We start from the raw sequence: 26,779 nt of genomic DNA on the forward strand, positions 1-26,779 counted from the left end.
GAAGGGAAAGAAAAAAACATCCTCTTCTTAGAAAATGGACTGAACAGGGCACACAGTGGAGCTGGTGTAGTTGTGACAGAGAAGGGTGAGGGCGGAGCTTGATGAAGGCTGACAGTGACTGGAGTTTACATAGACCAAGCATCGAAAATCGTCCAGTGAGGAGATGCTCATTGGAAAGGTAGTCTCTGTATTTCAACTCCACTTCCACCAGTGCAAAGCAAGGTTCTGAGAAACTGAAGTGCAGCAAGGACTCCATAAAATAAGTAAGGGATAGAGAAAAGGGAAAGGTTGGGAGATGGGAAGGATGGAGAAGAAAAACCTGCTGGTTGTCTCACTACTTTGGGATTAGATCTGTGAAAAAAAAAATCTCTTATATTTACAAGTCTACAGTAGACTGCAGAGATCCCCAGGTTTTCTGCATAACATGTTGTTAATTCCCATCTTATTTTAGTAAGATTCTTAAGACTATTATTATTATTATTATTATTATTATTTTGTTGCTCATCTCCCAGTTGCCCTTCAGCTCCTTGTAGAAGCTCTCCTTGGGACAGAGTCTGAAGGTCTTGCTTAATCAAGGACCTGAAAATGCAGTTAGAAAATACTAGAAAGGAACTTGGGCTGGAGCTAAGGCAAGAGGAGGGGGAGGGAGAATCCACAGTCACTCCCAACACACACGGGAGACCCGACATCTCAAAGTGCTGGCTGCAGCATTCCCTGAGACGTAAATCAGGCCATTCATGAAGGGGCTGCTCTGCCAATATACATAGAGAGAAATCCTAGACGGAAAGAGGCAAATCTGCATTAGATCCATCTCTAGCACAGCAGAAATCCTTTACGCCACTTAGATGAGAGAAACTGATGTTTGCAAACCACAGAAGGTTTGGCAAGGGGGAAATTGTACATGCTAATGAGCCCCCAAAGAATTTTGACCTGTGAAGGATATTTAACTACTGAGAAAGATTTATATCCAACAATACACAAAAATGGAAGTGAGCACAGAGCACGGGGAATTAGAAACACACTACAAACATCCTCCTGCTCACATCAGTCAGTACTGAGAAATAATTCAAGAAAATACCAGAAACACTTTTCAATATATTAAGCAGTGAGAAATTAAGAAACCTTAGCCTGAGAAACTGCTTGGTATGGTCTGTCACTGTCTGTGTTCAGTATTTAAAAGCCTTATTGCTACAAAACACTGTACCAGGTCCTTGCACGGGGAGACTCTGCTCTGGAGAACTTCTTGTCTGCCCAGCCACTATCAAGGAGGTTTTATGTTACAGTGGCACAAGAGCCAAGTGATGTATTATTGATGGACCAGGCATTAACTGAACACAGATTTCTCAAGCCTCAGGTCAGTGAAACAACCTCAAGACTATTCATCTCTCCACACCACCAGGCAGATGTGTTCACCCTTTAAATGACATTTCACCAAAAGAGCTTGCAATAAAACTTCTATATTAATTCTTTTCAGACCATGATTTCATGAAGTCAGGCATTTTCCCAACCAGCTTTCTGCCCAGCCTCATGTAAGAGAAGATTCCACCCAGTGAGGTCACAGTAGTACCTCCATTATCTACTGTTAGTGCAGGCAGTTGTCATTCCCTCTGCATATGTTTGCAGACAATGCACAAATTCACATCTGTAATAAGAGATTATCCCCATCACAAGGGAAGCATAAGAAAAAAACCTCTTTTATTCCCAACTCTGGCACAGGTGGTGCAGAGATCCACCCAGAGAGGTTGCAGAGAGGTGATGAAGTCTCCATCCATAGAGAGACTCAAAACCTGATGGGACACGGCCCTTGGAAACCAGATCTGAACAGGCAGCTGGACTACACGACCTCTGGAGGTCCCTTCCAGCCTTACCTTCTTCAGGGTTCAAATCTGGCTTGTGCCTACACACCAACCAGACTGGTCAGGCACCCTGTGTGGTCATAGGTACCGCTGTTTTGGTTCCCTCCTACATCAAGGCAAGAGAGTCCAAAAAACCCACCAATTTTTCCTTTACACTGTAACAATAATTAGATATAATTGTTATAACTGTGTAATAAAGATTCATAAAAAGAGTGCAATTTCTCTGATATACCAATATAACTCAGTAAAGTTAAGTCTGGATTCAGGAGTCAGTCTCTTTCTTGAGAATTCAGGATGCCGGTAAATATGATCAAGGGCACTTGCCAAGGTCCACATCTAATTCACAAACTCAGACTCCAGTTTCTCTCCTACTCAGTTTGACCACACTTGCACAACACTCCTGTTCACTCTAAATAAGTCTGTCATTAAATTCTCAAAGCAAAAGCCATTTTCCAAACTTTTTATGTGATATTTGGTTTTAAGCAAAAGAAGGAAAAATCTGCAACCTTGCCTAGCTTATTTATTGCTATTTTAAAAGCATGTCAAGGCAGGAGTTGTTTTCAACCACTTGCTGAAACACTTAGGCCCTAGAAAGCAGATTCAACATTTGCATGTTCCCAAATCCTGTTTGAAAGTAGCCAGGAGACTCCTTTTATCAACATAGCTCCACAAAAAAGGACCTTCCCATTGTTTGGGCGAGGATCTTCTCTGCTACACATTTCTCTAAGTGCCAACCACAGCTGGGTCAAGGTGAGCACTGAAGCTTCCAAAACAGCAGCAATACCAGTTGTTCCAGATAGCTCAGTCATTTCCAAAGGACCAGCCACACACAGGTCACCTTTTTGGCTCAGGGGCTCTCTGCCTTCTCACCCAGGCTGCCAAGGCATCAGGTGGTGAGTTAAGCATTGACAACTTTTTTAAAGCATATTGTCAGAAATGCTCAAGACTTGGCCTGAAGCCGTGTCAGGAGAGGTTTAGGTCGGGTATTAGAAAAAGTTCTTCATTCAGAGGGTGGTTGGGCACTGGGACAGGCTCCGCAGGGCAGCACCAAGCCTGACAGAGTTCAAGAACTGTTTGGATGATACTCCCTGGCACAGGATGTGACTCTTGGGGATGGTCCTGTGCAGGGCTAGAAGTCGGACTTGATGATTCTTGTGGGTCCCTTCCAACTCAGCATATTCCATGATTCTGTGACTTAAAATCTGCTGTATGCTTTGTGGAGAATATAAGGATTACAGAGGAATACATATAATTATCCAAAATTAGGAGCGAGGGCCATGGCCTGACATAAAATAAAACTCTGGAACCACTTCAGGTATGTTTTCTCCCTAACCTGGACAAAGACCGAACAAGGATCCTTCCTAAGGCAAATATTCTGTTTGGAATAGATCTTAATCTTTCCAATAGTTCTGTAAAGAGTAAGCTGCTCCCCACTTTCCCCACCTAAAATACAATAGATTGAAATAATACTTTAGCACAATTCACTACAGCAGGCAAGCAGCCCCACATTTGTCAAGAGAATTTCTGCAAGAACTACGAGTCCACCAAACCCCACATAACCCACCAGCACCCTTGTTAAAAGTTTTGCCCTTCACTTTCCCTCTTCTACCCCAAACATTTCAGTTGTAACATTCAGCACCCAGCTCTGTGCCTGGCATCTCACCTGAACAGCAATAAATTAACACTAAATAATCTAAAGCAGCAGAGAAAGAATGGGGAGATGAGGTTTCAAAATGATACTTTTATTTTAACTAAACAAAGGACACAAGCTCCAATTAACATAAAAATTTTATACTGCATTATGGCAAACACAGGACCAGTATGCTCAGAGCACAGACAAATGATTTTCAACTTAAACTTGTAAAACGGGCTGAAATTCATCAACTGAAAAGCAAAACTCAGAATACATACAAAGGACAGAATATGGGATTATTCTTTTAATTAAATATACCCAATTTTTTTTATATTAACAATTTAAAAGTATTTAAATACATGCTGAAGTAGCTAAAGTTTATATGATCCGCACGGTATGCAGATATAAAGTTACAAGAAGTATTTTGGAGTTGTATAAAAAAATGTAACTTTTCCCCCCAGACAAAGCCTATGTAAGTATAAGGTACTATCCTGGCAAGAGACTATTCTCTGCCTGCATGCAGTCCTGCAGAAAACCTCCTACTGAATCAGCTTTCTGGTACTTAACTTGCAGGCAGATTTACTCTCACAGCATGCAGTCAGTGATGAAAATCTCTGTAAAAACCATCTTTTGAGTTATGACGAAAAGGAAACAAGTTTTTCAATAAAACAGGTAGTATAACCCACTTGTTTTGAAGGGGAAAAAGAAATTGCACCCTACTCTGCTTCTCTTCCCTGTTGCTAAATGGATTTTTAAAAAAGCTTTTTTTGTGTTTTACATTCCCCCCCCCCCAATAGTTCATAGTCAAAATCTGTCTTATTTGAATCTGTAAGAATCGCAACAATGGTCTTACCAATTATCTAACTCTGAGCTCAGAGGCTTTGCCCGTGTAAGTCATAGTCATCAAAATTTCACACATCCTTTAATTACTTTAAGAAATATTTACACCTCCTGATTAAATATTCATTCAGGAATAAGTTCTGACCAGTTACTGTACACTCGCAAGTCATCCTTTCTCCGAAAGTACTGCAGCTCCTGGTTTTTTGGTCAACACAAAAGACAACCAAGCACGTTATCCAAAGTTTGTCCTCAAGCCACTGATCCGCTGGAGTTGTCTGTTTTGCTGGGACAGAGCTGCTTGGGAAGGTTCAGAACTGAGTAAAAGTGGATCACCAAGGGCTTCCTAATCCTGTAAAGCTTTCAGAAAATGTGCTGTTCAAGTCTAGCTGTCATGGGTTTGCCTACTTTCAACAACATAAGGAAGATATACCCCGTGAAAATCCTTTGCTATGCTTGATGCATCCATTAAATGCTTTTGATAACAGCGGAAAAATTGGCATTTGTGATTTGACATTTCAATGAATTTTATGTAACCTGCGGAGATTTCACAATACGCCAAATTTCAAACAAGTCCAAGAGCTAAAAATGTTCATTAAATGTATGACAATTATTTTAATCAGCATGTTCTTCATAAAAAAAAAAAAATCAGCTATTTTTGGCTCCCTTCTTATTTAATCCCCAGAAAATTTAAGTGAACAGTAAATGCAGAACAGCATCTGTCCTAAACTCCCAAATACTACAATCTGCTAATTTACTGTGAGGACAGTTAAAGCTCTGTAAAACTCCAATCAATAAACCTTTGAAAAGAGCTTTTTCTGCTACATCCCTGTTTTATATCCGCATGCATTCAAGTGCATACAATTCTTAGGTTTTTATATTCCATGAAAGGTAGCAGGCAATTTTAAGGTATCTTCGCCATGTTTCAGGAATGTCAAGTAATATCATCGTGCATTGTTTTCAAACTGAAAGTATGCAACGGCAAAATTTAGCATACTTCAAAGCCCACTCATTCTAACCGTAAATTACACAATGCTAAATTAGTTTCAAGATTGTACTTTCGTGAAATGAGTTTCACTCTTTCAATTTCATCCAAGTGTTGGCCTGAAAAGAGCACCTAGTGAAGTCTGATCTTCAAAAATCTACAAAGTGACTTCTGTGTTGGAATCTCCAAGTTAACCCCGATTTATGAGGAAGAGAACAGCCCCCTTGTTCAGGGATACGCGAGCCACAGAGATTGTACTGATGTGAAATCTCAGCTTCGTCACAGCAATTTCACACTTCAGATATAGTTACAGTAATTCTCAGGAGGACCTTGCTGTGAGCAGCTTTCTTTGCAAACTGTACAGAGTAGGAACTCAATAGCTGAACTAGACACTGACTCTTTTTCTAGAACTGTACATCTCACTGTACATATTGCTTCGGAAACAACTAAATACAATGGTCCATCATGCAAGCCATGAGACTGTCAAAACTTCTCTTGTTCCACTAACTTCAAATAAGTTTGTACAAATAACTTAGCCAATCTGCATAAATACTGCACATGGAATTATGCTGAAATACGCTTGGGAGTCAACATTTTCTAGGAAAATATGCAGCTATGACTAAAAGCATTAAGTACTAACTGCCCACCTCACTATCACCGTGTACAGCGCCATTGTAAGATGTGCTCTCTATAGTGTACACAAAGTCAAGACTGTTCATACATTTTAAAATACTGAGTGAAAAATAAAAACAGAATTAAAAAAAATCAAACCACAACCCTGCTGGTTCAAGCCACACGATGTGTATTTTACAGAAGATTTTAAGAAAAGTGGAAAATTTAGGCTACCAAAAATTATGGAACATCCCAGAGTTAGTATTTTAGTTTTAAAAATTTAAAATTTACTACTATGAAGGAACATTAATGAGCAAAACTTGACCTACTGCCAGTATTTAGTCACACAGTTAAAGACAGTGACTATAAGCAATTCATTAGAAAACCAATTATGTAATTAAAGCACTGGCAACACCAGACAAGACTTGTTGACTGCACAGTAAGGAAAGCCATGAGATGAACATATTTAGGTACTCTGACTATAGCTGGTTAATGACTTTATACCTGAGATGAAAATTGAGAGGTAAGAGAACTAGTTATGGTGTAAATAATTCTCAGATGAAAAACAAGCATGCAGAGGTAACTGCATTTTAAAAAAATATATGCAAGATCACAACTGACATTTCCCTCTTATGATTATTTTCACTCTGCTATTCAGAAAAACACTTTAACTCCCTTTACCATGTGATAGATTGTGTTCTGAAGCTGTTTTAAAGGCTCCTGTGATTCCAATGCTTTAACAATTCATGGATTTTTGAGTAGAAGTAGCACCCTCTACTCCCTAGTCTTAAGAAATTTAAGGCACCCATAAGTAGCAAACTTCATGCCATGTTTTCATTCTAGGGAAAAATCTGATTTTTCCCTTCAACAGAAAAAAAATAATAACCATGAATTCATAAAAGTGATCAGAATGCCACATTCTCTGTCAGTGAGGCAACAGTTCAGTGATATTTAACTTTAAAAAGCCACAGTCTACAAAGCTACTACTGAAGCCACAGAATCTTCACTAACAGGTTACAAAATATGCAATATTGTGACAGAACAGAAAGTTTGTATTAAATTCTGAAAAAGCTAAAAGGTAGAAGCAGAGCAAGGTTGGGCCCCAAGGAACAATGAAAGAAAATAAATGGGAAACATTTTTCCATGATACATACACTTAAAATTTATACAGCAAACTTCCAAGTTTAATGGATCACTGTACCACAACAATGAGTGCAAATACATGTTTCTGTGGGCAGGAGCACTGCTAAAAAAGCATATTTTGTTTTCATCAGTATGGAATGAGAGTAAATCACTTCTCTGATGAACGGAAATTTCATTCCATATGTCAGAAAACGCATCTACGATTTATTACCAGAATCAGCTCAAAACACTTCCCATAATCACAAAGCTCAAGTAATATGTAGCCATTAGACACAAAGATATACAAGATTTTGGTTACAAGTGCATTAGCTTCAGATTCTGAAGCTTAATTCTTTGCTTCTGCAGCTTCTTTATCATGTTTTTCCTTTGCTTTCTCTTTTTCTTCCAGTTTTTCTTCTTTTTGAAGCAGTGACATAATCTCAGCAACCTGACTAGTGCCAATATCAATATCTTCTTTGTCAATCAATTCTACTACCTGGATGAACATAAAATGAAATTGAGAGAGCATTTAGTTTTTACACGATTTAGGCATTTTCCTATAATAAAATGTTAGGACAACAAAAGTATTCAGTTCTCATGTTCAAAAAAACAGGATTTTTTTTCTTACATGAAAGACAAATTCAAATCACAACCAGTACCTCAAACATACCCAGAGTATTAAAAAAAAAAAAGATAAAATGTAAAACAAATGATCTAGAACTTTTGAGTTTTGTGTGTGCAGCACATAAAGATTCACATTTTAAAATAGACCCACTTATTTTATTTATTCCAGTGGAAAGCCCAGATTCAATACCTGCTGGAACAGTATTTAAGACAGTTATTTATTGGCCTACTTTTATCAAAAAAGATCTACTGTACCAAATAGGTACAAATTTAGAGTAGAGGGGGGTGGGCCTTTCAGAAAGCAAATGAAAAAAAAATCTGGTAGATGAGTCCAAATTCCTTTATACAGTTTTTGATATGAATGTATTATTGGCACAACTCCTCAAGTTCCTAGAATTATTCTGCAATATATGCAGAGTTCAGAAGTACAGTTTATCTGTGCTGCTAAATGTACAACGGCTGTTTAGAGCTACAGGGAAGATAATCACCACTGGGACAACTTCAGTACAGAGGGTAAAAATGTGTTTCAAAAGGCTGTTACTGGATTTTCTAGCTGGCCTTAAGTCTGCATGCTATTTCTGTCCGAGAAATATGTTCTGCATTCTCAAAATCTGAGACATTTACAATACATTACCAAAAACTTCACTGGCATAAAGAAAAGCCTCTTCCAAAGACAGCACTACCAATTTAAGTCAAAACAGATCCAATGTTTGAAGGATGGTTAGCCTTATTTTCTTGGAATAGTCCACAGACTTACCTTAACAACATTATCTATATCAATTTTTCCATCCTTGTTTTCATCTAGTGCCTCTGCAATCCTAGTTAGCTTCTCCTCTGGAATCTTCTGGATTTGTTTCATTGCATTGATTAGTTCAGCAATACTGATGAGATTCCCCCTGAAGAGAAAGCACAAACTGTACATGGTAAGCAGGTATTCCAAAGGAGTAAAGTTGACGAAAGGCAGTACTGAAAGTCACTACACTGCAGACATTTGTAAAAATATTATGTAATTATTTACAATCCTGAACAGAATGCAAAAAGCAAAAATTAGTTAATGATCAACAGGCAGATTTTTATCTTACCATTGAATCTCGTGCTTCTAGTTTCCACGTTTTATTTCACAAATACAAGTATCCAGAGCATTTGAAATAAAGTTAAGCACAGTTCTTGTGCTTCCCAGATTGTGTATCTACTGCCCTTTGGATCCCCACCCCCATTTACCAAAGATACAGTGCCATGCATTTGTCATCCTTTTAGATTTAGAGGTTGACCTACACAAAATTAATCAAACTCACAGGAAAACAAAAGCTGAGAATTAATCACTTGAGCAATTTCTCATATCAAGGACCAGACTCTGCAGAAGAAAGGACTAACAGGTTTCAGATGTCTGCACTGTCTGCTCACTGATCTCATGAAGTTGTCTGTGCTACCTGAAGCCTCTGCTTGCCTATGCATTCTGCTAGTTTGAAGAACCATCTTCCAGTACAGATCCAGCTGAAATTCAGGAGACAGTGAACCCAATAAATACTAAACAGAAGAGCTTTATCAGTGTAGTCCCAGCTCCTCTGGGCACAGACTGACTTTTATTCAAGGAGCATTTGTCCATCTGCCACCAAACATCCTGGACTGGTGTCATTTCCATGACTCTCAATGGCTCGATAATGACTGCACCAACTTGAAGGCTGAAAGACAAGCCTTTGACAACTAAGCAGTATTTAAACTAATAATTTTCAACCATGCACAATCACCTACAAAATTATCCAGAAAACCATCCACTACAAAGTTGATTACATTCAGTACAAGCAGATTCTGCATTGTATTGTAATTTACAAATTCAGATGGTTTTGATCAACCACTTCTCTCTGCAGCACCACTCACATGGCTGCCCTAATGCTACTACACAAAATCCGAAACAAATGACCGTTTGCCCTGGGGACTGGAAAAACAAAGTTCAGAAGCAACAAAAGCAGCATCCTTATTTCTGTTTAGTTAAGCTCTTTGGGAGCTGGGATCCTCTCTCAATGAATCATACAAAATGGTGCAAGCATGAACTAGATTAATTCAGCATTCATGATCACAAGACCATGAGAATTTGTGTCACAGTTTCCAGGTAATGAAACTATCAGGAAAGTCCTTCCTTCGAAAATCTGAAGTGTGATAAAAAATTGAGATGAAGTGAATTTTTTTGGAAAGGGACTGTGTAAAATGATCTCCTCACTTCCATCAGATCCGTTCCCCCATTTCTCTCCAGAGACACCACAGACTTCCTTGAAATCTTTTTCTTCAGTAATATCTTTGCTAGTAACAAACAACAAACACCAACATGCTCACCACTCCACTGTGCCTCTTTTCAGCCAGTGACACAGGGCAAACCTACTGCGTGAGGAGTTTGACTAAAGGCATGATTTCATCTGTATCACCACTAGTGCCAGAGATGTGAACAAGATGGTAAGATAAGCTTTGACTTTCAGAATGCCCTGATCTGGGGAATTAGACAACTTTTTTTGCTTCCTCATTTCAACCGTATTTAACCTTAGAAGAGAGAAAATCTACAGCATGAATTTGTTAATTTCATTTATATAAAATCAATTACCTCAACATTCTAAACAGCAAGTTATTTACCAATTCTTTTCTAACCATACATCAGACAAAAGCAAGAGTGAAGATGAACAACCAGAGACATATCTAGTGCTTCCAAGGCACTTACCCAGCAGGAACATCACCACCATCCAGCTTTTCATCCACTGTCTTTTGACTTGTCTCTAATTCAACAATAATTTTGTCTATCTGACCAATCATTCGGTTGACTTTCTTCGTCAATCTCTTGCTTGCCTTTGACTCTTCTACTGCCTCTTCCTGGCCAGTTTTAGAGAGCTCTTTTATCTCTTGCAAATCCTAAAAGAAACAGTCAAGAGAGAGAAAAGCTTTTGCTGGTGTGAATTCACAACAACAGACTTCAACTAGCATTTCAAGACAGGAGCCATTTGTAAATGAAGCACAAATGAAGAGACATATTAAGCCAGACTGGAATTAAAACAATAAATTCTAACACTGCTGCCTATTTCATGCACCCCTTAAATGTTATTTTCCACATCTTTCGTAAGACTGGGTAAGATTCATTTCACTTGACTTGAAGTTTCTGTAATACTGACATCTACCCTTGATAAGAAAGAACTGCAGCATGCAGTAGGCAGTCAGCTCATGTTAGCCTAGTCACCCTGGGAATAAGAGCAGGAACAGGATTCTCATCTGCTGGGAACTACTCCAGTGACAACAACTAGGCTTTGAACACGTTATACAAATGAGGCTTTGCACTGTCCCATGCAAAGTTCATTCACTCAGCTACCAGCTTCAGGCTAACAGACAATCAACCAAGATAATCTTTGAATTTGTGGGCCATTTCTGCTAAAACTAAACATGCATAGAAAAAGAACTTCCATGTCCCATTCTTCACCTCACTATACTCCTGGATATCACCCTTCAGTTCCTCCAGCTCCTCCTTCTCCTTAGTTAGTGATTTTTTCTGTTCCTGCAGCTTGGTGCAAGCATCATTCAGCAGATCAATCTCCTCCTTGGTGATTTCCTCACCCTGTAACAGAAAACATACACAAATTAGTGAAAGGCATATTTGTGATTTTCCTCAAAGATTTCAGGTCTTTTACCAGAAAAGAGAGATTCAAGATTCTTTTCCCATGTTTGAAGTCAATACTGTCATAACCATTTTGAGGCTAATGCAAAGATTTTAAATGGTAAGGCAGTTAGTTTGCTATGGTTCATATTTTATTGAAGTGCAATATTAGTAAATTCAGCTAATGTGACTGATTATGGGCATTTTGGTGATTAGAAATTCTGTAGCTAATCACCTCATTTAAGAATGTTTTACTTCATTCTTTGCTAGCTTAAGAAATTTAAACAACAGAGAAACAATTCACTATGTACAGGAAAGATAAATTACACCAAAAAAAATTGTGAGGTTTGGGAAGTTGAGGCTGTAGAAAAGTTATCTTCAGTAAATGTTGTGAGAATGAGGATGAACATCCATAGTTTGTGAAGTATACCTGTCTCTTGAAAAGCTGAGAATAAAAAATGGACCTTCATACTGAAAAAGACTTCAAGATGATTAATTAAAAATGCTAAAATCCCATAATACTACCTATAGTTAGTGTATTAATCTTACCCAGACACCAGGTTTTATTTTGAATGGCTAAACTTTGAACAGACACATAAACACAGTACAGAAAGACATGGGCAAACAAGGATGTGTGGAACACAGAGTAGAAGAATGATGTGCTTCCAAGAACCAACTGTGGAACAGGCATCCTGTCCCTTCATCAACTCAGAAAGAGTTTCAGTGTAATACCAATATCTGGGCATCCATCTCACTTCTGACTTTAATGCAATATCTGTAGTTCACAGTAGCAAAAAAGGTTTAAAGAAGAAGCAACTTAGTTTGAAAACAAATTCCTTTGCCTCAAATAAAATGAGTCATCTTCAAGAAGCATTTTTCCTCTAAGAGGCAAGAATTCCACTGAGTTTAAAATCTTTGGAAGCATCTTTAGGGGACAGGCCACACTGTAACCTCAGTTAAGAATTGTCACACCAACTTAACTTTCTGTTTTCTCTTATCAGTTTGGGCTGCTGAGGAAGTCCTACTCACGGCCTGGTGTCAACACGTTCTCACGGCTTTGGTGCTGCAACAGGCAGTGATACAAACAGCTATGACAGATGCGGCAACAAATATCCTTGCTGTTTCCAAATGAGATCATCCCAGCCTTGCCTGCCTCCCTCCCACAGCATTCCTCGTGGCTGCATTTCATGCACCCAGCTAAGCAGTCAGTGAGGCAGCCAACTCCCCACTCAACAACACCCATTTCCATGTGAATTAGTTCCATTTGGTTATTACCATTAAAACCTCCTTGGCAGCATTCTGAAGGAAACAATGTTACGGTAACAGCAGGTAGATAATGATGCTGTCGAGAAAAATTGAAAATATTTTTCTACTTAAAACACCCATTTTAAATTAATGTTGTTATTCTGCAAAGTAACACTGGGACTGAGAAAAATCCTGACGTCAAACCCCACAGACAAAAACATGCTACAAATAAAACATGAAGTGCAACTGGAACATGAAAAGGAAGCCTACAAGAGTTGGAAGCAGGCACAGGTGACCCAGGAAGAATACAGAGACACTGTCCCACCACACATGGATGGGTTCAGGAAAGCCAAAGCCTAATGGAGTTAAATTTGGTGAAGGATGTGAAAGGCAACAAGAAGGGCTTCTACAAGTACACCAGCAGCAAAAGGAAGTCAAGAGAAAATGTTTCTCTCACGTATTCTCACTCCTCTCTTCTCTGGTTGCAATTATATCTGCACAATAACTTTTTACCTTCTTAAATATGTTATCACAGAGGTGTTACCCCATCTCTGGCTGGCTTGGCCCCGGCCAGCAGCAGGTCCATCTTGGAGCCTGCTGGCATCGGCTCTGTCTGACACAGGGGAAGCTTCCTGCAGCTTCTCAGAGAAGCCACCCTCAAAGTCCCCCTCCCCTGCTACCAAAACCTGGCCATGCAAACCCAATAATACAGGCTGTCAATTCCTTCCTCATTCTTTACTGATAAGTGCCTTCAGGAATCCCAGGTCTTGGATATCAATGTCTGGAGAAAGGAAGACCTACCATCAATGGAGGAGGATCTGGTTAGAGAACATTTAAACAAACTGAACACATTCAAGTCCATGAGACTTAATGGGATACAAGCAACAAAAAATGGGATACAAGCACAAGTGCGGAGGGAGCTGTTTGGTGTTACTGAGAGGCCACTGTCCATCATCTTTGAAAGGACATGGTCATCAAAGAAGACTCCTGAGGACTGGAAAGAAAGCAGATGTCACTCCTATCTTCAGTAAAGGAGAGAAGGAGACCAGCCAGGTAGCAAAGGAAAAAGAGCATTCACTGCCTGTAGCAAAGCACGCTCTGATCACAACAAAGCATTCTAAGTCTAGAAATTACCCTATTACTTTAATGGTGGTAAATTACGTTCTACGCTATACAGAAGAAATACACAAAGAGTACACTGAAATGTCTTTTAGCGTACATACATTGCCCATTAGCAGTTAAGAAGTGGAAGTCAATACAAATCTAGTACAGTCTAGTCCAAACCTAGTTCCTTACTTAACGCTCTGGTCTTAGCTACACCCTTCAAAAGAAGGGCAGAGTCATCTTGACCTGTTCTCACCCTCTCCCTCTTCATGTGTTAACTATAAACATGCATAGATCCATTACATCTATAACCAGTGGGAATGCCCCCCAAAATGGATATATTCATTTCAACAATAAATATAGATTAAGGCAGATAGAGGAGATCCTCAGAGATGTTTTGTGCTGACTTCAGTTTCTGCACTGCTGGTTTAAGAATTTTCAGTCTACTAAGTAGTTGTTTTCAACTGACAGAACACGGTGAGAGGGTTAAAAGTGAAGGACGGACAAGCAACTTATTATGGTTCTTATGTGGATGCTTGGAATCTTTGCATTCAGAAGTGTGAAAACACGCAGTTATCCAGATTACCTTGATGCCTTCCAACACGGGTGCTGTATCTATCAGTGTCTCCGAGTGCACAGCCACATCTGCCCTTGCCAGTTCTTTTTCAGTATCCATAGCCACCTGGACTTTTTTAGCTTGTAGAGCAGTTGCTTCGAGATCTACTGCTGGTTCCACCTCTTTCTAAATTTGAAACAGTCATTAAGTTTCAATTAAAAAAAACAAACAAAGAAACAAACCATTCTCTCAATTAGCATCAGTAAAGAGACTTCTCAAAATAGAAATAGTCGCCAAAGTAGACACACATATTTTTATGAGACGTTAAAAACCTGCAACATAGTGAGTGGGTTTCACATTAACATATACCCACCTGCACCCAATGAACTACATTCTGTGAGCTCCTGAGGCTTAATTCACTAGTAAAGCAGGCCAGCAGCTTTTATAGTCAAGTATTATACAATAACATTATTGGGTTAATGACACATAGAGGCAAAGATAAGAACTTTTAAAGTATGGGATGCAGAAAATAAACCAAAATCCAAACAAAACACAACCTTTGCTAGAGAAAAAGAAGTCTTCTTTTACTACTCTAATTATGAAGAAAGAGAAATCAAAGACATGTAAGACCAAGTCAACATTTCACAGTAAATCCTTCTGTGTAGCAGTCAGTTTTAATGTCCTCCCACATCTTCCATATGTGGATTTAAAGTCCAGCTTCTTGCAGGCAAAACCGAGAGCAGAGACAATAACTCATAAAATGGTAATTTTTTATGACTGACATTTACTTCTCAACAGTTGCGAGCAGAACTTACCACAGCTGCAACTTCAAGGGTTTCTTTGGCTTTCTCTGCAGCTTCAGACAATCTTTCCATCTCTTTTTCTTCATTTTCTTTTCTGATGGCTTCCTCTTCCTGAAGCGTTGCTTCCAGACGAACTTTGTTATCTATTTTTTCACCTTCAACTTCTGCCACTTTCACTTGGGCCTCTTTGGCCTAAAAATATAAGAGTCTAATAAAAGTGTGTGTATATATATATATGTGTGTATATATATATGCATATATATGTATGTCTGCATGATGTAAGAAGTTTAGATATTCTTTCTGAGGGAGGTAGTACAGGTATGCTAATGAATCAAGTTGAAACCCCCAAATGTTACCCAATTTTTGCATTTCTCAGGAAAAGATGACTCTCTTTCTTGAGAAAGTTTTCTGAAGAAAGTTTCTGTTTCTGGTGGAATCGTGAACTTTTCACCCTGAAATCGTACATGTTCTTCATTCTCTTTCTCTCAAGACTACCAATAATTTGATAATTTCTCTCTATATATAACAAAACCATGTATTTTCATGTACTAATGTCTTTATCTGGCCCAGAGCATTCACGGGTTTTTTGTGAGTAAAATGTGCATTCTAAACCTTTTTATGTTATTACTGTCTGCTGCCATGCAATCCACTACTGCCTTATGTTTGCTTTATTCTCATACCCCTCTGCACATAACACAATTTCTTCTGCATTTGAAGGTCACTCAAAACTATCCATGGTTTAGTTTTTCATGGGGAAGAAAGGAACCAAGAAGAACATCTACTTCTCTGAATGGATTTTCAGTGATGACACTGAAAGCTGGTTACATCCTGTGCACGTCAATACTTACAACACTATCTGGTAGTGTCTGAAGTGTTGTTTTGAGCTGATCAGCTGGAGAAAGGGTATCTGGAAGATACATGGCTCTGGATAAAATAAGCAATGAAGTAGGGATTTCCTGGTTCAGGTGCAGATCTAACCACTGTAAATGCAGAACAGAAAACAAATCTTCAACTTTGGGATTTCTGCTTTTTTACAGACAAAGTCAAGGACACACAAAAAAGTATATGAAATTTTTTAACCACTACTTATCAGTCAGCATCCCAGAAGAGGAACTACAGGTTATAACCAGAATTACAGCAATTGCACTGACATACAGGAAGAAGTATTTTGTTTGAACAAACATTTCAAGTAGTACTCAATGAGTATTTGAAAAAGTGGTTTGTTTCAAATACATCTTAGAATTGCAGAATGTTTTGGGTTGGAAGAGACCTTAAAGATCATCCATCTAGTTCCAACCCCCTTGCCATGGACAGAGGCGCCTTCCACTAAACCTTTACTCAAAGCCCCATCCAACCTGGCCTTGAACACCTCCAGGGTTGGGGAGTTCACAACATCTCTGGACAACTTGTCACAGTGCCTCACTACTCTCACAGAAAAGAATTCCTTTCTAATACCTAATCTGAATCTGCCCTCCTTTCAGCTTAATCAAAATGCCTTCTCAGAATCAGAACAAAAATCAGAGGTAGCAACTGCAACTAGGCCTGTGTGTTCAGTCTTGCAAAACCATACCTGTTTAAGCTGCTCCTTGAGACGCTGCTCTGTCACACCAAGAGCTCTCATCCCTCGGGCACGACAAGCTGCTTGCAGTTCTTTAACAGTCAGGGTATCAACTCCTTCTTCAGCAATCATCTGCACAGTGCAGAAAGTCAGCTTCAGCACACAACAGCTCAAAACAGAGGCACCACCATCCCGCACAGTCCACTAGAGGCTGCTGTGGTAACACAGAACAGCCTCCGCTGTTCAAACATCCCTACAGTGGCCATGGCAATCTCCAAGCCAATATTTCTATCAGCTCCCTTACAAATTACACTTTCAGAGAACCGTTTTTGTTTGTAATATAATTACTTCCATTGCGATTAACAGTAGATTAAAAAAAGTCAGCTTTTTCTTTACAAATAAGGGCACTCGATTTTAAGCTCTTCAAGACTTTTCATTTTAAATTAGCTCAAAAAACAAGACAATTATGACAAAAAAGAAAAATACCTAGAAAAACAAACATACATATGCTCTCACTACTCTTACGTGCCAAAATTATCATCCAGTGCCTATCTGGAACGACTCACCTTGTCATCTGCTTTTATGCTTCGCAACCTCATAGTCAGCTGGAAGCGGAGAAAGTTATTTGTCCCAATTGACTGAAGTTCCAACAATTTACAAAGTGCCACCAACTGAGGCCTGGTCAGATTGTCCAGTGTCAACTCATCTTCAAACAGTTTAGAGAACCTTAAGATCTCCTCATTACTGGGTCTTTCACCAGTTTCCCTGATCTGTAAGAAAAAAACAAACACACTCAAAGCTTTTCAAAGCAGATGTTAAGGTTGGGCTTTTTTTTGAATAAAAATTTCTTTTGAATAAAACATTCTCCTCATTTGCCAAGCACTTTGCATCAATTTTGGGATAGGAAGTAGCACACAAAGAAGTAATGACACAAATTTTTAAAAAACAACTTATGTACTACAAAAGGCCAAAGGATTGATAGTGTCACAGTTTCCAACAATGCTGCATAATACCTCAAAATATATGTATATACACCTCTGAGAGAATACAAAGTTGCTAGAGACATCACCCTGGCAAGTATTCTTTCTGATACCACACTTTCTAAACACACAAGCACATTCAAAGCATCACCCTGTGAAGATATAGTAAGAAGTACATCCAATGGCGAAAATTTTGCAGTGTTGCTGTCCCTATGAAACACAGATTAGGACACTCACCTACCTACTCCTCTCCACAAGCATATTTGTTACAATATTGTTTGGCTTTCAGTTCCTAGCTGTTCTGCAACACCCCAGTGCAAATGTTCTTGTACTTGAAGTTATTCCAAAGTATAAACCACTGTTTGTGAAAGGACTCTGCATCCTTCGTACTGGAAGGTTCTATGTAACTACTCATACACATGCAAAGTTAAGCTTTTCAGGGATGTCTGGCCAAAGGGCACTTCACAGTCATTAAATCCAATTACTGGAAGCAGAAATAACAGCTCAAAGAGGCAGGAGAAAAATCATTCCCTCGTCTCATCAGGTCATAGTAAAGCATTATCACCTGTATAGATGTTGATTTTTCTATTTAAAAGATACCATCAAAAGCTTATTAGTGACATCACAGCATCAAAAGTCTACAGTCTGAAAACCTAACGTTACCTATACAGACTGATGTATCATGCATAATTTTTTTACTTGCAAACTCAAATATTTTAGTAAACGGCTACTGAGAGCACAGGAGAAGGTAAAAATTTGGAAGACAAGATGGCCTCGAGTCCAGTAACCCCCAGGATACTCGTGCCAGCAGAGAAACCAACTCAGAGAAAGGAAGGTCAAAGGCCTTGTTCCACTTCACTGGTGCCTTCACTACAGGAACCAAAAATGGCACTTTAAAAATACAAGAAGTATTTTCTTCCTTGTTTAAAGATGAGGAGCCAACCATGTGTTTCTTGAGAGTACAAACTGAAGCTTTCTAGTGCATCACTAGCTACAAAGCAACACAGAGAAATTCTGGAATTCTTCAGCAAACATGCTAAACTATAATCAGTGGTTCTCGCAGTATCAAATACTTCAACACAGAAGAAGCTGTAAAAGAACAGCAAAAAGGTAGGAAACATTTAAGCTTCATCTTGCTCTGACATTTACTATCTGGTACAGTGAAATGAGATCAATGAATTTTGTCTCTGTGGCACAAATGAGAAATATAATGCTGTAAAAAGCACACCCACACACAAGAAATGCGGGGCTTGAAACTTCTTTTTTAGTCATCAGAGGAACTCGGGACTTCCTCCAGCAAACGTGGAGTGAAACATCATTTATTTCCACAGAAATTAACGGCCAAACACAAATTCTCAGCAGCAGTTCTTTCAGAAGAAAACAAAATGTTCCAAACATGAAGAGCAGCAGTGGCACGTTCCCAGGGTCTGCAGGGCCAGTGCTTCAGCCACCAACTGCTGTAACTAACGATTTACAGTGTTCTGCAGATTAAAAATAACAGAAACAGGTAATTGTGTAGAAGCTTCAAAGTACACAGACTTTGTAAGCAGCTTCTGACTGGCAAAATTTGCCATACAATTATATGAGGTAACCCATGTGGCACCATCAACATCATCCTATTACCCCACACTCTCAAACTTCATTCTTCTGACAAGCAGGACAACCTTAAGGTGGCAGAACTTGTAAAGTTCAGGTCTGAAATCCCCAGGCTTATGTGCCTTTTTCTGTGCAAATACATGCTCTCCCCAGAGGAGGGGACCACAGCCTTACTTTCAACAAATGTTGTTGGCTGCATCTCTTATTCAACAGCCTCACAATTAAAGAGAAATTAAAAGCGTGAGTGGACCGAGATAAATCCTATCCTGAGAAGATTTAAGAAGGGATTTTTCTTATCTCCGGGGAATTCTTTACCCTTACCTACAGTTTGGTGAAAGGAACCACTGTCAGACCTAAAGGCCAGCAATACAGGAGGCAGACGTCTGACACACAGTCTCTCTCTCAGCAACTGATCATGAACGAAAAAATTTTGCACCAGCAACAACATTCCAGCTAAACCCCAGATTATACAACTTTCCAGTCACTGACCAAATGGCAACCCTGCATTTAAAAACTGTTTCTATAAGCAGAATTAGATTTGACAAAAAAAAAATTTAATTTTCCCCTACGTAGTTTTAATTAGGAAAGAACTCCCTTCTCCCAGTTTTCTTACCCAAGGTTAAAAAAAAAGGTCAAAAACTACACAAGTAACCACTGAGCACACAATGTTTCATGTTAGAATTAACTTGTTAACAAAATAACAAGAAGCAAATGAACAGAAATACACTGTTAATAGAATAAAAGCACCAGTTAGAACAGTAAAAGAACAGTAAAAGTTCATTACACTGAAGTATTACTTCCAAAAAAGAAATTTATCCTAAAAAGCTTCTACATCCTTCTTCTTCAAGTCCAACAGGATAAAGGTATCTGATGATTACCACAGACCAAATAAAACACCAAGCCATTTTTCTGTAGCAAGAGTAAACACATTTTAAAAATGTTTTACCTTTTGAAAGAACGTTGAAAAATCTTTTGCCACATTTCCCTTGGCTGCTTTATTTTTTAATGCCATCTCCTCAATGGTGTCTTGAAGGAATTTAGCCAATTCAAGCTTTACTCTCAATTCTTTCTTCAACCTTTCCTCCTGTTAAGAAAACATTTGGTTTTAAAAAGTTCCTTCAAGAAACATGTGCATGAAATAACACCTCTTCTGGCCCCAGGTAAGTTATGTGGAGTACTCCTGGACTTCTACTGTAACACATATATCCCAAGAGGGCAGTCACGCTTACCTAAGATCCCCAAATTACACGGGAAAACAGGCTCCAAGCTCCACGAGGCATGAGATGCAATGCCAGGAGTGACCTCACCTGCTAAAACTAAAGTGCACCCTCTAAATTAGCAACAAAAAGACTGAAACTAACCAACTGGTTTGGGGAGTTCCCAACTCTTGTATCCAGCCCAGAAATCCTACACTATACCTCATCCAAACAAAGAGAATTCATCACAGAATTAGAGATGAGTGGTTACTACAGTGGTACTGTAGATCCCAGTAAACAATCATGATTGATTATATCTGCGACTGACTGGGAGCTCCCCATGTACAATCCTCGTGGAGGCTTTTTGTACTCTGAAAGTGAGAACTTGTAGGGTTTTTGGGTGGGATTTCTAATTCTGATAAAACTTAATTAAAATAAATAAACTCTAAACAAAAAAATCTGTAAGAAGCAGTTTTATGTATTAAGTATACATGTGAAAAAACCTTGTATCAAGAATAAAGACTACAAATATTACAGCGTATATTTTAATACAAGTTAGAAAAATAAAGTCTCAGAGCTTTCATTTCTGAATTGAAAATGGAGATGGGGATAGCAGAAGAGACAAAGAGAGGCTCAGAGCCCTGATAGCTCAGCACCTGCACATATAAAAAGGTAAACCAGGATGGCACTGGTTCATTACTATACGTTAAACAGCAAGATCTTCAAAACAAGATAAGTAAGATAAAAGCACTACCCTAACACTGAAAAAAAAAACCCCAAGCCAACTTTTTAGACTTTTTCTACTTTCTTTACCAAGAAGATTCCTACTTTTTTCAAAAAATATTACTGGATTATAAATTCAGACCTGCTTACCTTTTTAGACTTTGTCTCAAATGTAGAGGGAAGCATATTAGGGAACAACTTAAGAGCTACTGGAAGCAAAAATTCCATAAATGGGACAACAAGAAAAACCAAGAAAGGGACCAGGCGGAAAAGATCGGCACATATTCGAAGGAACTGAAAGGGGAAAAAAAATAAATGTATTGATAAGCTAAAACTCAAATATTTATTTTAAAAATACATGTTATGATCATCCAATTACCACTTAGGCTCATATATATTTGCTATGAAGAAAATTTAAAATAACACAGAGAAAAAGATGTGACAAAGTCAGTTTTTAGTATGTTTTTCTTCAAGTTGCTATATACTACAGAGTTTCAGCAGTTTTCAACACTATAGAAAGTATTTCAAAAGCCTCACTGTGTCTCAATAGGATTATTGAACAAGTATCTCATTTAAACCTCTTAAAAGCACCTGAAAACAGGAGGTGGTCATTTGTTGTCATTAAAGCTGCTTAACTTCTTTTATGCATCTTTATTTGTGCTCCACCACTTCTTACATGCATGAGCTACTATGGACTAAGTAATCAAGAACAAAATGAAAGGTCCCTCCCCCTGCGCCTTATAACAATTGTAATGTACATTTAAATCCAGGGTAATGAGCCCAGCTTGGTGGATTCTTTTTTTTTTTTTTAAATCACTGCTTTTCTAGAGCAGTAATCCTCTGAAGCAGGCCAAGGCACTGGTTACTGGATCTTCCAACTGCATGAAATACCGTCCTTGTGATTTCTGTACACTCACAAATATATATATATTAGGTTGCACAGTCGATAAATCTTTCAGTAATTGTTGAAAGTTCAAGAACTCTTTTTATACTGGGGAGCACAGATCTTGCTTGATTCTACCTCATTTTACAACGGATATAACTGGTTGTTGGGAATACTGTCCGTTCCTAAGTCAGAAACCAAAGGCCAGATGTGCACTATGGCACACTACTGCCATAGCAGATGTCATTCAACATCAGGATTTGATAAACACAGCTAAGGGTGGTAAAAACTGGCAACCTAAATGCTATTACAAAACCAAACATGTGCTTCCCCCTCCAGTCCCTCCCTGCGGCTCACAGCAATCGAGGGGAACAGCAGCAACAACCAGCACAGACCTCATGTCCCTAGGGCTGATTTGCTAGAATACAAAACCTGTAAAACTTCATTCAAAATTTTCTTAGCATAAAACCAGACAGATTTCTTAAATACTGTATGAGGAATGCATGTGCTATACAGACCCAAAGTTCCACTTCTTTTTTTTTTTTTTTAATATATATAAAAAGTTCAGTTTCCCAGAAGGGATGCTTTGGTCCATTGTTTAGAGGCTCAAGGATTTTTCCATTCATTCCAACAATAGAAGGCAAACGACTACCAGGGAGTTAAAAAAAAAAAAGTTTAGAGGAAAATTTTAAACCTCAGAAGAACAAGTACCAAAAAAACCGACCTCAAAAATTTCTTTAGAGTACAGAGTTCCTATTTTAACCCAGTCTCTATTTTCAGTCAGTGCGTGCAAGTATTTCTACAAAATCCATATCCAAGGAAGCAGTTTTACCACTGGATTAAGCTACCCTAATGCTAACTTGAGACAAGGTATAAAGAGTCATGAAGGTGCACTGGCAGTCACACCACTGATCCAGGTAAAACTGGCCCGTAAATACATACCCAGAGAAGTGAAAAAGGATCAGGACAAACCGAGGAGGAGGGCTGGGGGCAGGGAGTGTTGCAAAACTTGATTAAAGCACCAAGCAGGACCGGCTTTTATTTTTTCCACAGCAGCACTGTCCTGGATCATCTTACATAAATCATGGAACTGCACCCTCGGCTAACTCAAGGGAAACAGCTTTACCCAGGAACCTAATACAATGGTGTACGATTACACACACGTTATTTGGCAGCACAGCATGAAAACCTTGTGACTGCCCTGTATCTGCTGCTGCTACAGCTCATGGATTCCATCTTCCCCCCGCTGAGGGCTTGAAGAGTTCGTAAAGCTGGCAGACCTGCCACAAACTCCACAGTGTTTGCCACCTCACTTTCATGTCCTGAACCATCCTGCTGGCAGAAACCAGCACTAGAGCCATTATTTTTTAACAGCCAGTATCATATTCCGCATGTTTTACTTCTTCCTGCCCTCTCTCCTAAGTGTAGGTATGTGAACCCTCTTGAATCCAAACCCTGCCAGCAATTGTACCAGCAGAATTTTGGAACTGACTTTTAGTTTACATTAGCAATAGCTCCCTTTGCATTAGCCATGCTGCAATGCTTGTTCATGTGGTTAGATTACTTGGATATCCTTCCATTATTGCCTCCAAAGAGGAAGGAAAGGGCTGGCAGAAATAACTCATTTGTCAGTCTGCATGAAGATAAGATTTCTCTAGGACTGTCAGTTCATGTGCAGTTTAATACATTTAAAGCAGTATGTACTTCAATTTTACATTTTTTAAAAGTTCAGGAGCAACTTTTGCAAAGTTTTAGGGAACTTGGCATCAAAATGTTAAGACTTCTTCAAATCAGTCAGAATACTATGATTTAAGGTTGAACTGATTAAAAAAATGGAACTGTGTTAAAACAAACTTGAAATAAGGTTTATAAAAAACTCCACATGTAAAGGGTTTTGTTCAGCTGCAAGATGGCTTTGCTTTTCACTAACACTGGGTTCTAAGCCTACCATGCCTTCATTCCAGAGACAGGATGTCCTCTTCCTCCAAATAAAGAAAACACAAAACCTAGACTGAGAAACTAACACTACTGCAGTTCTTAAAACTATTTTCTCTACGTCTCCTACACCAGATTACACTCATATACATTCACACGAACACACATCTTTGGTAAGAGACAGGCTAAGTCAATGTAAACACCAATTCATATCTGCAAACAAAAAAAATTCTGTTTTATTTAAAACAAGAGAAATTGAACATCTGCACACACACACAAAACCACGAATCCAGGAAGGCCAAATGCCAGATCGCTATTTAAATATGAGAAAGTCTGCTCTACAATCAAAGGGCAATCAAATTAATAAGTCCATCTACTGATGGAGTATTACTGTTGTTTGTGTAATTTCCCACAAGTATAGCTCAGTGAACATGACAGGCAGGAAAATCAATGGTTCCAATCCACCCTTTGGAGAATTTCTGATTCTGTTTCAAACCACTAATTTATTTGTCTCACTTGGCTTTCCAAGTTTCCCAAAGCTCTCAGTAAGCCAGCACAAGCCAGAACTGCTGCTTCACGAAGTCCTGCAGCCCTCACCTTCCCCTGTCCTCAGTTACTCTTCTTGGCACCACATAATCCCCTCTCACGTCAGCACAGACTGTTATATTTATTGCTGAGCAACGTCTCAGCTGGATCAGCTGCCAAGCATATTCTTGCACCAGCGTGAGGAAGGCGGCAAAAATAAGGAGCATAAAAATGCTGAGACCATCAGCCAGTGCTGTCGTGGAAAGAGAGCACAGGTACCCACAGCTAAAACCTCCTACATGTGCACGTAACAATTCTTGCTATTTATTTCACCTTTTCAAAGGAAAAACCTTTGCATACTGCATTAGGATGTGATGGGTTCTAATTACACATCAAAATGTTCACATGTGTACCTAATTTTATTAGGACATGATTAAAACAATGAGCAAATATCCATGGTTTTTATCACTATCCAAAGTTTTGAGAGTAGAGATGTGACCTAACACTTTGTGTGTACAAGTGAACAAACTGCAGAGTGCCAGACTGTGCCCACGAGCAGCACTGCTCACTCCTACTGCTCTTCATCATTTCTTCCAGCTCATCCTTTTTTCAGCAACAGCTGAAATGCTTTTTTTATATTTAAAAAAGGCAGGAAGGCAGACTTGAATTTTTAATCTGTATAAACCGCTTAAACATCTTGTCCTTTAAAACAGTAAAATGAGAACTATCAAATCAGCATGTTGTATATTTTGCTAATGAACGGGTGAAGTTGAATATCAGTGCACTCCTGAAGGAAAAAAAAAGGAATTAACTACACCAGTTTATTACTTCACAGTCTTTTCTTATATGATCTCACATCAAATGCTTTTAAATATCCATAATAACCTGAAATTACTATTGAAATGCATGTATGTTATCCAAATTTGAAAGCACTCATATTTTGCATCTCAATATTCTTCAAAATTGTTGGTTTCCTTTTTACAGTTTCATACATGTAAGCTACATGTCATAAAGAAAACAAATGTATCTGGACTAAAATTATTTCAGATATATTTATAACTGAGATAGTACATTATTAATCATGCATTTCAGCATGCTGCTTTAATCCTGTTCAAAAAAAAAAACAAGCAAGCAACAAACCAGAAATAGAACTGGCACAAATCCAACCTGTACTAGAAGTGTTTTCCCTCTACTTTTCCAGCTGGAGTGAAAAAGCAGAGAGAGTGACCATATAGAGAGATGCAGCACATGGATGGGAACTCGAGAACAAACCACAACTGCTGCCCATGTGACAAAACAGAAGAATCCTCTGCTGTTCCAACTAGAAAATACCAAATTTATCTTCAATAACAGGGAACACAACTGAAACGTTTTGGAGCAAAAATATCTAAAAATTTCAGTGTCCACATAGTGAGCAGGAGGGAAACTTACCTAGCAGTTTTAATTCTAGGGAACAGAAGACAACAGAAAGAACTAACTCAGTTCAAATAAAATGAAGGAATCACAGAGGATACTTAAGTGAAACTGGTATTTGTTCAGTACCTGTCTCCGTTCTCGACGAGACAAAGTGTTTCCGTGCAGGATTCTCCAGAGCATCCTTGCAGCTATTTTGGTGTCAATCCACAGTAATCGAAAACCATGGTAATAGTGCTTCAGTTCATCCACAACCCTCTGTCCAAGAGATTTTTTCACAACTTCCACTTCTGTTGGACTATACACAGGACCTCCTTCTTCCAGCTTCTTGTTTTTGTCCTTTAAGGACTTCAGTGACTTTTCAACTATGGAGTCATCTTGAAGGGGACGTGAAGAATGCCACCATCTAACTGGGAGATACTGGGGACCTAAAACACCCAGGGTTGCTAGTGGCGTCCATGAGCCAGAAGAGCTCGTAAGAGTAAAGTATATTTGTCCAGATCCTTTAGTCCAACAACAGTAGTGATCTTTTTTGGAGAATGCGTAAACAGGAGGGACACTAGTGCAATATTTAAAGTGTACAGTCCTTCAAAAGAAAAATGCATTCAAGAATTAGCAATAGATCATAAGTTATTTATATATAATAATATACACCTGTATAGTTATATACATTTATGTGTTTATAAAGTGCGTAATTTGAAAAATATCTACAACATATTTAAGAAAAAAAATGTAAACTTTTGACTATTAAGATCAGTGCCTATACCTGAAAAGAACACTTAGCTTTACTTCATGAAAAAAAATTAATCTGCAGGGAATTTTCCATTAAACAACTTTGAAAAGGTAGTTGATTCTACTCCAATTAAATAAAGAGTAGCCACCAGATGTGCTTTCCATTTAGAAAGCTACATTTGAAAATTATTCTTCAAATTCATAAGTAACGTAAAGACCCTTTTATTACTTCT

At 38.6% G+C, this 26,779-nt stretch overlaps 1 protein-coding gene across 1 annotated transcript in view; it reads right to left on the reverse strand.

Annotated features, from left to right (window-relative positions):
• Window positions 1-3,577: 3,577 nt before the first annotated feature.
• The window catches only part of LETM1 (leucine zipper and EF-hand containing transmembrane protein 1), a 30,135-nt gene continuing 6,933 nt past the window's right edge, over window positions 3,578-26,779 (reverse strand). The window contains exons 3-14 of the mRNA XM_050338263.1: window positions 25,944-26,400; window positions 21,209-21,352; window positions 20,086-20,223; window positions 17,130-17,333; window positions 16,576-16,695; window positions 15,854-15,985; window positions 15,018-15,197; window positions 14,233-14,388; window positions 11,124-11,258; window positions 10,377-10,564; window positions 8,427-8,565; window positions 3,578-7,541 (exon numbers count right to left, since the gene is read on the reverse strand). Coding sequence (XP_050194220.1) covers window positions 7,392-7,541; window positions 8,427-8,565; window positions 10,377-10,564; window positions 11,124-11,258; window positions 14,233-14,388; window positions 15,018-15,197; window positions 15,854-15,985; window positions 16,576-16,695; window positions 17,130-17,333; window positions 20,086-20,223; window positions 21,209-21,352; window positions 25,944-26,400 — 2,143 coding nt within the window. The 3' untranslated portion in view covers window positions 3,578-7,391. The remainder of the gene's footprint in view (window positions 7,542-8,426; window positions 8,566-10,376; window positions 10,565-11,123; window positions 11,259-14,232; window positions 14,389-15,017; window positions 15,198-15,853; window positions 15,986-16,575; window positions 16,696-17,129; window positions 17,334-20,085; window positions 20,224-21,208; window positions 21,353-25,943; window positions 26,401-26,779) is intronic.

Source organism: Myiozetetes cayanensis, unplaced genomic scaffold (assembly GCF_022539395.1).
Source record: "Myiozetetes cayanensis isolate MyiCay16 unplaced genomic scaffold, myiCay2020 scf7, whole genome shotgun sequence".
Taxonomy (NCBI): domain Eukaryota; kingdom Metazoa; phylum Chordata; class Aves; order Passeriformes; family Tyrannidae; genus Myiozetetes; species Myiozetetes cayanensis.